A 12,088-nucleotide genomic window follows, 5' to 3' on the forward strand; every position below is an offset into this window, starting at 1 on the left:
ATCGTTTGAATCAGCAGTCCGTTTCGGGTATCAAAGCATCTCTGACTACATTCGCGAAGGAAAAACGTTTGCTAGAGTCAGTGTTTCTGTCCGGAATCTCGTCGTGTTGCACAGAGGGACAATAATACGGAAGCAGGAATCAGCTGACGCCGTTCTTCGCGCTGTTGGCTTCTGAGAGGAGAAACAAGCTTTGGTCATGGATGACCAAGAGATGCAACTGAAAGTTAGGAGAGGTAAACATCAGCAAAAAAAAAAAAAATCCGTAGATGACTTTCTATTGTAACCATACATTAACGTTGCAGCGCTAAGAAATGGTTGCTTAAGCTAACGGCCAAGCTACGTCTTTATAGTACCGTTAAGTGTTTGTTTCGCTGTTGTTATGTTTCATGACACGAATTACACATTTAATGCTGTGTCCTGGTCTGTTTGACTCCACAGTGAGTGACAAATTCACGGAGAGTATGTACGTCCTGGCTAACGAGCCATCAGTGGCTCTGTACAGGCTGCAGGAGCACGTCAGGAGGTCCCTGCCTGAGCTGGTGCAGCACAAGGTATTCCTCCTTCAGCTCGATGTTACATCTTCCAGTTGTCTGCAGCATTAAAAAAGAAAAATAAATAAATCATCTTCCAGCAACACATTGACATTTCAGTGAACAATCATCTTTAGACTATCCAGCTGTGAGTCTGAAACTTAATTACAAACAAATATTGGCTTCTGATCTGCCTAACGCATTAAATGTTGTGCTTTTTAGCTATGAATGCTTTGGATAGTTTCACTAAACCTTATTTAATTTATTGCTCCAGTGTAAGATGCTGACCTCCCCTAGTTGTTCATATTGCTGTTAGAATAATTGAACATATGTATTGTAGTTTTGTTACTGCTTACCTTTATATATTGTTTAGATTTTAAGGCATGTTTAAGACACAGGCTGTCACTCCAACTTTCTTCTTTAAAGTCATTTTCAAGACTTTAAAACGACTTTAAACTATGGGAATTGCTGAACAGAACAATTGCGGGTGGGAGTTGTTGTTCTGTAAAAACAAGCTTAGCTTACCATACGCAGTACACATACGGAGCTGTGTTACCAGCCAGCAGCAGATGATGAATCAGAACAGATCCCTTGGTGTTTTGGAGAAGCTTGTTTTTATTGTTTTTATTTCAATTATGTCATCCTTGTGTTTATTGCTGCACATTAGCAACAAGGATGTGGGAATTTCTTTTTTTCCAAACCAATATATATTTTTAAAACAAGTCATTTAGATGCCTCTAAATGATGTATTGTATTTTAGGGAATTCTGATCAAATTTGTCAAAAGTTCCACTTAATAAACTTATCATCTTTTCCCCATTGTCTCAGTCTAATACTCAGTTGTCTAAAATGACTTGAGTTCAAAATAAAGTGAATCACAGCTAATTTCAAGGAACACACAAACAAACAAAAAAATTAATCAAATCTTTTCACAAAAACTCTTTTTTTGTTTTGTTGAAATCAATTTTTCTGAGAAGCATGCTACGTGATGTCTTTTAATCAAGTTGCACTGTTAACTCTATATTTGGATAAACTCTTTCTCAACATTTGTTTCTTTCTTTGTTCCTTTTTTTCCACAGACAGACATGCAGAGCTGGGAGGAACAGAGTCAGGGAGCCATCTACACGGTAGAGTATGCATGCAGGTGAGAAGTTTCAGAATGCTTCAATTAAGCAGAATCCCATCCAACGTTTTTCCTCAAAGTTAATTCTCGTATTTCTGTCTGTGTTTTGCAGTGCCGTGAAAAGTATGACAAACAGCAGTGTGTATTTCAAGAACATTGACGCCCTTCTTCGACAAGCCATCACCATGAAGGAGCAGATCAGTAACCATAATGGACGCAGGTACAAATATGAGTATAAATTCAACCCGTAGAAAGTTTATGTCCCCATCTATAAGCCTTAAACAAAAAGCACCTTGAACAATACTACACAACATTAAAGTAATTTTGGAGGGTACACTGGAGAACTTTTTTATATATAAAAATAAAAGTAGACAGTATTCCATTTGCTGTGTCAAATCTGAACAAGACATTTTAAATGAGACACTAGAAACATGGAAACATTACTAATAGTCCCTGATGTCTCTAAAACACAGTGGTGGTAGAGTAAAAAAAAATATATAATATGTGATGGACAGCTGAACCTTGAGCCTTATTAGGAAAACATATAACACATTGATCCAGAACACAGTTCAAAAGGACACCTAAAGAAAACCAAAGGAATCAAATTGTTGTTTTGATCTAGTCAAAGTTCAGACCAGCACTTGAATAAAATGCTGTGGTGTTATCTTAAGAGCTGTGTTTAACCCATGTTGAGTGTTTATCCCCTCCCTAAATTTCACAAGGACACAGCTGTGTATGACACATGCTTCAAAATAAACATTGTCTTGTTTCAGTTGAGTTTACTCCATTTTAAAATAAAAAAAATCCTGTACAAATGAAAGGTCATTTGTCTGTTAGGAAGGATATTGTCAGGTTGCCGTTATTTATTACTTTTTTGTATTTTGTAAGTTCATGTGTTCTTCATCACTTCAAACTTTTGAACTCAGCTTGTATGTATCTGAAGATGGCTTTCATATGGTTCTTTCCACAGACCATAAATGGAGAATGTCTGTGGTTACATGCAGTGTAATATTTCAAACTATTGACCTTAGTCTCCAGATTCAGTAATTTCATTTTTAACTAGAATTGACAGTCAGAACTGAGTAAGTCTTGCCCACATCACCTCTACCCTTACAATTAATAAATTGTACCAGCATTCCTGAATTTATCATGCAACATTAGAATTTTTTTAATTCAAATTATATTGTGACCAAAGCAAGTTACCATATTTTTGAAAGTGAGTAAGAACTGGATTTTCAAAAATAAAATGTAAAAAAAAAATCTATATAATGCCAAAAATTGCTCCTAATGTGTGACTGAAATTAAGCAGCAGGTTTGTACAATAAAAGCAATCATGTTAAAATATATATATTTTTAACATATTTGGACATATTATTAGTTGATTGAAATGTTAGCAAATATTGAAAAAAAATATATAAACAATAAAAACTGAAAGCAAGATTTCATAACATGTTCTGTATTTTAAAAATTTCAATTTCTGGATCTACTATTAGAGAGCGATCACCATAGTTGGATAGGAGATCTCAGAGATCTTCAAAAACAAGACTACAGCATTTTATGTATTTGTTTAATGAATGAAACAAGACACTTTTTTACTTGCCACCTCCTGTTGACACAGGAATGAAAAAGTAGGATTTTGTACTGATTTTGTGCTGATTTTCGCTCTGTAAAATGTGAATTTCTCTGGCTGTAAAAAGCCAGTGAAACGTTTGTGTCAAAGTTTGAATCCCATGTAAGTTTGGGCTTTGAGTGTCCATCTTTATACAAATGACTTTACCTTAGTCGTCCAGATTTTCTAATACTGTAAACAAATTGAGAGTTACATGACTTTGTGCTTTCATTTTTTAATTTGCATCAGATTACCTTTTTTTTTGCTGTTATTTTAATGTATGCTTATTTTGAACCCCTTTTCAGTTTTATTGTTTGTTTTTCTGTTTATTTCTTTGCTTATTTTCTCCCATCAACACCTGCATGCAGACAAAATGATGCGACCTCATCTCCTGCTCCCTCCCTACCTGCTCCACAAAACTCACCTGCTTCCTCATGAACATTGGGCACATGTGTCCAAGGTTAGTAGTTCTTCTAGATTTATCTAGAAAAGAAGCAAGGTTTCTTTCTACAGTTTATTTAAGGTTCTACATGAAATATTTTTGAACACGTCAAGAAATACAATCGCTCCACGCACACAATTCCGACATAAAAACACTTTATAAAGTGAAATAATGTATTTACAGTATTATGATAAAGTTTGCACATGTATCTAGTTGGTGTATTATAACTCATTTTTTTGGACTGGTCAACAACATCAAGGTTTTAGAGTTGTTCCTATAATTTAAATTCCACTGTGTACTGCTGGTCAGCTGAATTAATATTTCCCATATTTCTCCATCACTTCAGAGAAAGACAAATAAGGCTCTTTGGGAATACTTGGTTAAATTTGTAGATGGAAAAACATTACCAGTTATTGGTTTGAAATTGAATTCAGTGCCACAATATGAAGTGGTCAATATATGAGCTGCCTGACATTTAAGCAGCAGGTTGGCTACTCGAGCATATTGTCAGAGTAATTATCAGCTTGTTATTTATTCACCTATAAAATGCAAAAGAGGAAATAAATGACAAATTATGCCCAATTTAAAAAAAATCCTGTATTTGACAACTACTGAAAAATTTTTGAATTTCATTTGATTCCTGAGGAGGAACTTATTGATTTGCAGCCCATGTGGGGTCGTGACCCCGGCTTTAGAACTGCTGGTATTTCTAATATCTGTAGCTGTAAATATGTTGCATCTGGTGGCTTTTTTTGTTTTATGTAAAAGCAATTTGATCATGTAATACATTATTGTTTCAATTTGTGGTGTAAATTACACAGTCCTTTAAAACCAGGGGTAGTTTTTGTTAAGGTTATCATACTGTAAGCATCCAACACCAGTCAATACCTGTGTTATTCAGATTGGTGGATCATGTTTAAAGTTGACTGTATAACTTAAACTTGGCCATTTTGAATGCAGCCAGACAAGATAAACTTGCCATTTGTACAGTGAAGAAACGAAGAGCTTTCCCTCTGCAGTGTGGGTTCACTTGCTCCACAAACTTGCAGTCAGATATCAGTTCTCCAATTCCTCACTCCTCTGAAAAGAATGTCGGCTCACACAAGCGTTGAGTCTTTTGCTGAAATCCCTGATTTGCGCGCCAAAACGCTCCTCATCTCGTTGTTGACTCCATTCCAGGGTTTCACCTGGGCCTGCAGTAAGCCAGATTCAGTAGACAAGGTCCGGTGCATTCGAGGGCAGCTCCCTCCTGTGCTGTATCCATCTTTATCGGTAGAGTGGCTCTGGGAGCCTTCGGTGGGGGAGTACTGCTGCTGATAGTGCTCCCTCTGCCTGACGTTGCCACACGTTGGGTAAGAGAGCGGATGCTGCATGTGATGAGACTGGCTGCGGTGAATCCGCGGTTTGTCCACTCCGACTCTAAGCTCACAGGGCCGCGAAATGGGCACGCTGCTGCTTCTGTGGTCGTTTTGGTAGAGGGTGTCGGATAGGTCGCTTTTGTAGCGCTTGGCACTTCGAGAAGCTTTGACCAGGGAGTGTATCACCGTCGCCAGCAAGATCAGGATCCCAGAGGAGAGTACGCAGGCGCTGGCGATGCCGGTTTCCATCTCAAATATCAGGAGCATGAAAATGGACATGGCTGCCGAGAAAAAAGAGAAGGTCGTAGAAAACTTGATTTACCCGTGCAGAAGGTATTTTAATGCACTATCAGCAAACGGTATCAGTCGTTAGAGACCCAGATAACTGTAAACCAAACGCATAATGAACGCTGCTCGTCTCATTGATATCCTGTTTGCCTGCAGGAAACGGACCATAGACCCAGGAATGTTGAAGGAAGGGGCAGAAAGGCACAACTCTGGGATGTAAAAAGACCTCCTGAGTTGGCCTCCACTACCATTGGACTGTGGCTGAAGTGGGGTCAAGGGGAGACAACCAACCATCACAATGAAGTGACCCCTCCACCACCCTACTGCTAAAGTAACTCGCCACTCTGCGGAGCGGGGTGCACCAGCACCGCCAGGTTCAGCATTAGAAACACTTAAGTCATGGCTGCTCAAAGAATGCATTGTTCTCTGGAACTGGACGGCCGGATTAGAGGAAAAGCAGCGGCGCTGGTATGCCTCTGCTGCTGAAAACACAACTAACACAACATTGCTGTGGATGCTTTTTGTGGCTTTCTAGCTACAGAGAGGCGTCAATGAAGTGTCAAATGTAAGAATAAACGCTTTGGTAGTAAGGCAAAATGTGAAAGTGTACTGTTTTGTTTTCTGTCTGTCGTTCCTACCTGCCAAATAGACAGACACCCCCAGGCAGAATAGTCCAATCGCCACATGTCGTACAGCTCTGCTGTCCAGAAGGAACCAGTCTGCTCTGTTGAAAGAGATCCCATGTCAGCACCTCCACAATATATTTGCACTTTCAAGTTGATGCTTCACTTTTTGAAATCAGTGTATTGGTTAATAAAAATAGAACAATATCTTTGTGTTTATGTGTTTGTTTTCCCAGAAAAGTTTGTTTAGTCAATCGAAAATCGTGGGATTACTGGGTATTTGGGTTTATTTGATATGCATATTGTGACACTAGTTATTTCCCCTTTTTCTGGAATGCCCCCTCGTGTCAGCAGGGAGGTCCCAGGCTTTGGTGTTGAATTAGTATACCGACGTGGGAAAGGGCCAGCGCGAGGCCGTGCGCTGGGTGCATAATAAGAGGAAGGCCATTGTTTAGATGGGATTCATAAGGGTTGTGGGGGGTGTTGACCAAAGGCATTGCAGTGCAGGCCTTTGCTCTCTGACACATAAGCTAGCCCCATTTTTTTTAATACTTCTGAAACCATGTTTTCTTTACACAAAACCTAATAGTTAAATTTAGTATCCAGGACAAGGCTGTGGTTAGTAGCATTAACAACGAAAGAAGATTGTGTGGGCACGAGGAGAAACGCAAGCAAACAGCTTTTTTTTTTTTTTTTTCTCACCGGTAGCAACAGTGTTTTGAACAGAAAAGAGGAACCAATGTAGGATGTGAAGCAGCGGCTCAGAAATACTTTCTTTTCTTAAAATTAAAATATGTGATGAATTCCAAGGACTTGCCGTGCTTAGGACGTTATTTTCATTGACTTTAAAGAATTACGAAAGCCATGAGAAAATCTAAGTAGTGATACCTGTAAAACACACAAAAATGTGTTTCATTTATGTACTAGACTAACTAGCAAAATAATAGTAATTAAAAATAATATATCGACTTTGGGAGGAGCTGCATTTATTAGAAAAAGGCTGGCATGTCAGACTTAACCGAGCTTGTGTTAACTTCACTAGACCCTTCAAGGAATGTTTCCCAAGTTTTGACCAGGTATAAACCTCAAAGAGCTTTCAGGAAATGTTGGCCATAGGTCAATGACAAAAGCTTCTGATAACCTTTAGTAAATGTTGCCTAAAGGCATAACTTTCTAAATAAACACGCAAAAGAACCATTTACTGAATGTTCTCTTAAGTTTTTCTACAATTCACAGGTAAACTTTTGGAGGCTACGCTAGCATACCAGACCGTACCGAGCAAATACTAGAACCCAAAGGGGAAAAAAAGAAGAGTCATATTGAGAGAAAATTCAGAAAATTCCCTCTTAAATGGTATTCTAACCTTCAGGGAACCTTTAGAGAATGTTCCTAAAAGGTTAGTTTCCACATTGACAGCGAAAGTTTGTGGTAAAGGGGAATGATGTTCTTGGAGGTTCCTTAAATGTTATCTACAACTTTTATGTTGACGGAACATTCCCGAAAAGTTCCCCGAAGGTTATCTGAGCTTTTTGGTAAATAATCTTGAAAGAATCCTCAGAGAACGTTGACAATTTTTACAATTTAATCTCAGAAAACATTCTTTTTGGAACTGAATGGAACATTAAAGAACAAGATAGACTAGCATTCAAGACCTTTCCAAGCAAAAACTAACCTTACTGACCCTAAATAAATTATGTTTTCATAAGATTATAACAAGTGACCCTCTCAGAAAATTCAGTTAAAGTTACTGATTTTCCATACTAATACACACACACATAAAGTTTCTGGGAACTTATACAGAATATAATAAGCTACAACTTTCAAAATGTAATATTGGAGAACCTAAACATTAGATTCTTAGGGTTAGGGTGCTGGTTCCCCAAATTTTGTCTACAGCTTTCACAACCTCAGGTGTATCTGCATGTCTCATTATGCATTTAGAGAACCTTTAGGGAATGTTACCTGAAGCATTACTACAACTTTCCTCGTGTAATCTTAAAATACCATGTGGAGGACAGAATTCCAAAAGGTTCTAATATCAACCTTTCTGAGAGCTGTTTAAATTCCCAGAAGATTCAGCAACTTTTAATACAGAATAGTAAGTAATTTTTTTTTACATTTCCACCTTATAACACTTTAAAAGGGGAGTTTTTCGTTTTAAAACAACAGCCAAGAAGGTTAAAACTGTATTTTTTCATCAATAACGTTGGACGCTTTTGTAAGTTTTACAGTCTGATAAACTAAGCAGCCTGCATGCCAAAACTGAACAATTTTACTTCTCAGCGACAAAAACTGAAACGTAAATCTCCCATTTTTGAAAGCAGTTCGAATAACCCTCAACAGGTGGAATTAATATTCTAATTAGCTATAAATTATGGTTTAAATCTGCGTCACAACTGGACGGAACTGGCTGCTCCTTGAACCAGTCGGTTCAGCTTGCAGCAGGCCAAATACCTCTCGGTGTCCTGCTCCCCTCTGCAGACCTCCGTGGAAAAGTAGCTGTGGAGGAGACTCACGACCACGGAGCTCAAGTTGAGGGTGAGGGACAGCGCTGAGAGCACCGTGGAGACGGGCAGCAGGACGGGCCAGACGTGAGCGGGTATGACCGAGGAGGAGGCGACGGTGGTGGACTCCTTCACCGCCGCCTGGTGGGACTGCAGCTGGAATATTAAGATCACCGATAAGACGGTCATGATGGCCGACAGCACTCCCAGTAAGGACAGAACAATTAAAGACCTCTGCCTGTACACGAGCGTCATGTTTATCCTGAAATTGGCTCCAGAAGGGCGGAAAGAGAAGCTTCCCGTCGTCCAGTGGGACTCCCCAAGTCCCTACAGTCCTGCGCCGTGGGCAGGCATTGCAGTGTATGTTTCCCGGAGGTCCTGTCCGGAGGAAAACTTTTCTTCCTCGGTATGGATTTCAGCTGAGTGGCAGGGCGCCCCGCTGCTCTGTCTGAGCATGTGATGGGCTTTAAATCCCCCAGATTAAAAAGTTCGCAGCAACAATGGACTTTTTCTCCCGGACCGTCGGAAACAATGGCTTGGCGTATTCACGGGAGAGCGTCCCGAACAAAGTCATCAAACAATGACAGGACTGATCATAATGTCCCACATACGATATGAGTCGATAAAAAGTGCTCACTTTTTTTTATTTATCTTGTGAGAATTACAACTTCAAATAATAGGTATGAGCCCATTACATTAAAAGCGTTTAGTCATTACATAAATGAATACTATTCTGAGTAAAGCAGGATTTGTTCTGCTTTTAAATACATTTATTATTATTTTTGTTGACTTAATCTAACTAAATTATTATTTGTCAGTTTTCATCCACATGTTTTCACTGAAGATGAAACATATCGCACTCTAAACACTTGTTTTCACTCCTGGTAAGTGCTTTATTAATATTATTAATAATAAAACGGTTGTAATGCAATACATTTTTGTCACTGTTTTTAGGGCCAGATTTATGAGGATGACGGTCCCAGGGGCCCTTTTGTAACAAGCTTTTTATAATTACTATTGCAATTGCAGCAACTGTAGTTGTCCTTTCTATAAATGTCCCTTAGGAACTTTTTACAGGTGACTATGCACAGGCTTGCTAGTTGTGACCATTTTCAACAAGTTGGAGATTGTAGACAAGATCCAAAAAAATTAAAGCTCCCTCACAGTGATAGGCTTAAAACTTCTCTTCTTTGGATATGTTTCTCGCCTCTTCCCACCTTCCTCCTCGCTGTGCTTTGTCATGAATGTGTTCTCTACAAGCTTCGTTCGTCAGTTCCAGATGTTTTAAACTTTTCAAGTTCTACTTGAACTAAAGTGAGTAAGTTCAGTCCAGAAGCTATTTTTTTTCTCTTCAGCATTTCCAGCTTTAATAAGATCAACAAAAATTTGTGTAAATTAAGCAACATGTTCTCCTGCCTTTCCCAGTGTTAGGAGGGGCCAAGAGAAATGGGCACCTGTGTCACATTTCTAAACAAAAAAACAGTAAAACGTGGGTTACAACTGAAAGTAAGTGGACCCTCAGATCAACCTAAAATGTAAAGTATTGTTAACAAAAAAAATGCTTTCATTTATTTTACAAGAATTGTTAGGCTGCCATTAGATGTGATTACAGAAAAAATATGTGTATTTTTTTTATGTGCCACAATTCTTCTCAGCTATCAAACATACTCACATTAAAGGCTTTGTGTTTACTAATTGAAGCATCATTAAAAAGATGATGCTTCTATGCTAAACAACAAAGCATCTTACACATTTTTACAATGTGTAAGAAGAGGGAGATGTTTCCTGTTGGACATACTCAACCAAAAGTGGATCTACTTGTTTATTACAGGTCATAAACGACTGTAATAAATATATTTAGGAAAAACTAACAACCTCACATCTGTATTGCAAAATCAGGCTTTCAGATCAGCTTCTGTAACTTCAGATTTGTCATATACAGAGTAGGTTTTGCACAGAAAATATCATAAGTAATAATCTAAAAAAAAAAAAAGTTTAACAAAAACATTTCTAAATCAGTTTTTGTGGACTCCTGAAGCATCATTTAACTCACTCAAATAACACAACATCAATTCGTCCTACTATGCGTACTTCTACATCTTGCAAAAAATAATCTGCACATAATATGATAAAAGGCCGCAGTCTACTTTTAGATTAGCCTACTTCTTATGCTGTTGCATGAACAGCCATCCTCTCTCCTCGTGAAGTGATTAAAGGATTACTGCTGGTCTTTTCAACAGGACACTACATCATCTACTGCAGGTAGAATAAAGCATTTAAACTGAGGAGAGACGAAACAAATAACGCGAATGCTTTGGGCATTCTTAGAATTCCTTGTGTTCAAAATGGGACCTTGTTAGCTGTGAGCTACACTGAAGCTTGAAGACTTTGCAGGCAGCTGAGCTCCTTCTTTTGGCTTATATATTCCCTATTTTTTAAAACATGCTTTTTAATTTTTGATTTGTGTTCAGTTTTTTCGTAAATCCTCTCTCACTTCTCCAGAAAAAGCACGGCTTATCAGATTTATTAAATTTTTTTTCATAAGACAAACTTCTTTTTTTTTTGCCAAATTTTTACAGCAAGTTCCTTACCATTCATTTTAATCCAATTTAAGGAAAATTATTATTATTTTTTACATGCTCTTCATAAACACAGTGATAAACCACAAGCACCTTGACACACTTAAAGCCTGCGACTTTTGTTACAAAGGCCTATCTGTTCTGTTACAAGTTGGGGGTTGGTGGGAAGGTAAAGGTGTAACCCTTATTCTGCTGAGATGCAGATAAGGCTGTAGCTATAAAGACGCACAATGTGAACAATTGCTCTCACACATGTACACTGACCATGCAGGCTATTTCTGAATCCGACAGCTTCACCACATGCTCTAAAAGGGACGTGGCTGATCTTGTCGAAAGCAGAAGTGAGAAGTTTCAGGAAAAAGAAAAAAAAAAAAAGATGAGAAGATCTCAAAAGCACCTTTATCTCTGCACGGCTCTTCTCCTTTACTTGATTTATCACTGATTCCAAGTATGGTATGAATATGGTTGTCATTCGATTACCCCGACGGTCCACTGCACTGCTGAAGGTTTCACCTAAAGTCACAAAAGAAAATAAATACGCGAACAAAATCCCATTTGGAAACATAAAGATTCCTCTCTGCAGCAGGTGATCTGCTTGTTGTATGAGTAGAGGGGGGACCTAGCATTATTCTTCTACAGATGAGTCCTGGAGGTATAGACTGTGGCGGTCTGCAGGGGATGTTGCTAAGTATTGCATCAGATGTACAGTTTGAGACCAAACCTCTCGGGATTTCAAACCGTGTGTGTCTGAACTCGCATTTTCGAGTGTGTCTGCGCCTGCATGCTGTTTGTCTGATGGTGTGTGAGGCAGTGAGATGGAGCTGTTATCCACACTTACGCAAATTATCTCTGCTAATAATTTGTCGCCCTATTATTTTTAGGAGGACCGTTTATTGTTGTGCCTCCCAGAAATAGACAATAATGTGGCTCATGCTGTGATTCATTTATTACCTCTAAATATAATAACTGACCACATGTCTGCTCCCCGTTTTGATTTTGATCATCCTATTTTTCCTTTTTTTTTCTCGTCTTG

General features: G+C 38.5%; 2 protein-coding genes and 1 long non-coding RNA gene across 4 annotated transcripts; 2 read left to right on the forward strand and 1 right to left on the reverse strand.

Annotated features, from left to right (window-relative positions):
* Positions 1-96: 96 nt before the first annotated feature.
* Positions 97-6,179, forward strand: borcs8 (BLOC-1 related complex subunit 8). Of its 2 annotated transcripts, XM_008407237.2 has the most exons (6): positions 97-233; positions 439-551; positions 1,609-1,673; positions 1,765-1,872; positions 3,630-3,721; positions 5,506-6,179. In XM_008407237.2, the coding sequence occupies exons 1-5, from the start codon at positions 197-199 to the stop codon at positions 3,697-3,699; spliced, it is 393 nt and encodes a 130-aa protein (XP_008405459.1). In that variant the 5' UTR covers positions 97-196; the 3' UTR covers positions 3,700-3,721; positions 5,506-6,179. The 2 variants fall into 2 exon arrangements, with proteins under 2 accessions (XP_008405459.1, XP_008405460.1); XM_008407238.2 differs by lacking the exon at positions 3,630-3,721.
* On the reverse strand, positions 3,728-9,036 carry tmem221 (transmembrane protein 221). Its single transcript, XM_008407239.2, is given in 5 exon segments — positions 3,728-5,342; positions 5,988-6,073; positions 8,427-8,632; positions 8,709-8,839; positions 8,842-9,036. Coding segments are annotated over 5 exon segments (1,056 nt in total). The 5' UTR covers positions 8,933-9,036; the 3' UTR covers positions 3,728-4,800.
* Positions 9,037-9,062: 26 nt separating this feature from the next.
* On the forward strand, positions 9,063-9,645 carry LOC103463702 (uncharacterized). Its single transcript, XR_533537.1, has 2 exons — positions 9,063-9,156; positions 9,295-9,645. It is a non-coding gene; the product is annotated as an uncharacterized LOC103463702 (long non-coding RNA).
* Positions 9,646-12,088: the final 2,443 nt, after the last annotated feature.

Source organism: Poecilia reticulata, linkage group LG4 (genome assembly GCF_000633615.1).
Source record: "Poecilia reticulata strain Guanapo linkage group LG4, Guppy_female_1.0+MT, whole genome shotgun sequence".
In the NCBI taxonomy this organism is placed as follows: domain Eukaryota; kingdom Metazoa; phylum Chordata; class Actinopteri; order Cyprinodontiformes; family Poeciliidae; genus Poecilia; species Poecilia reticulata.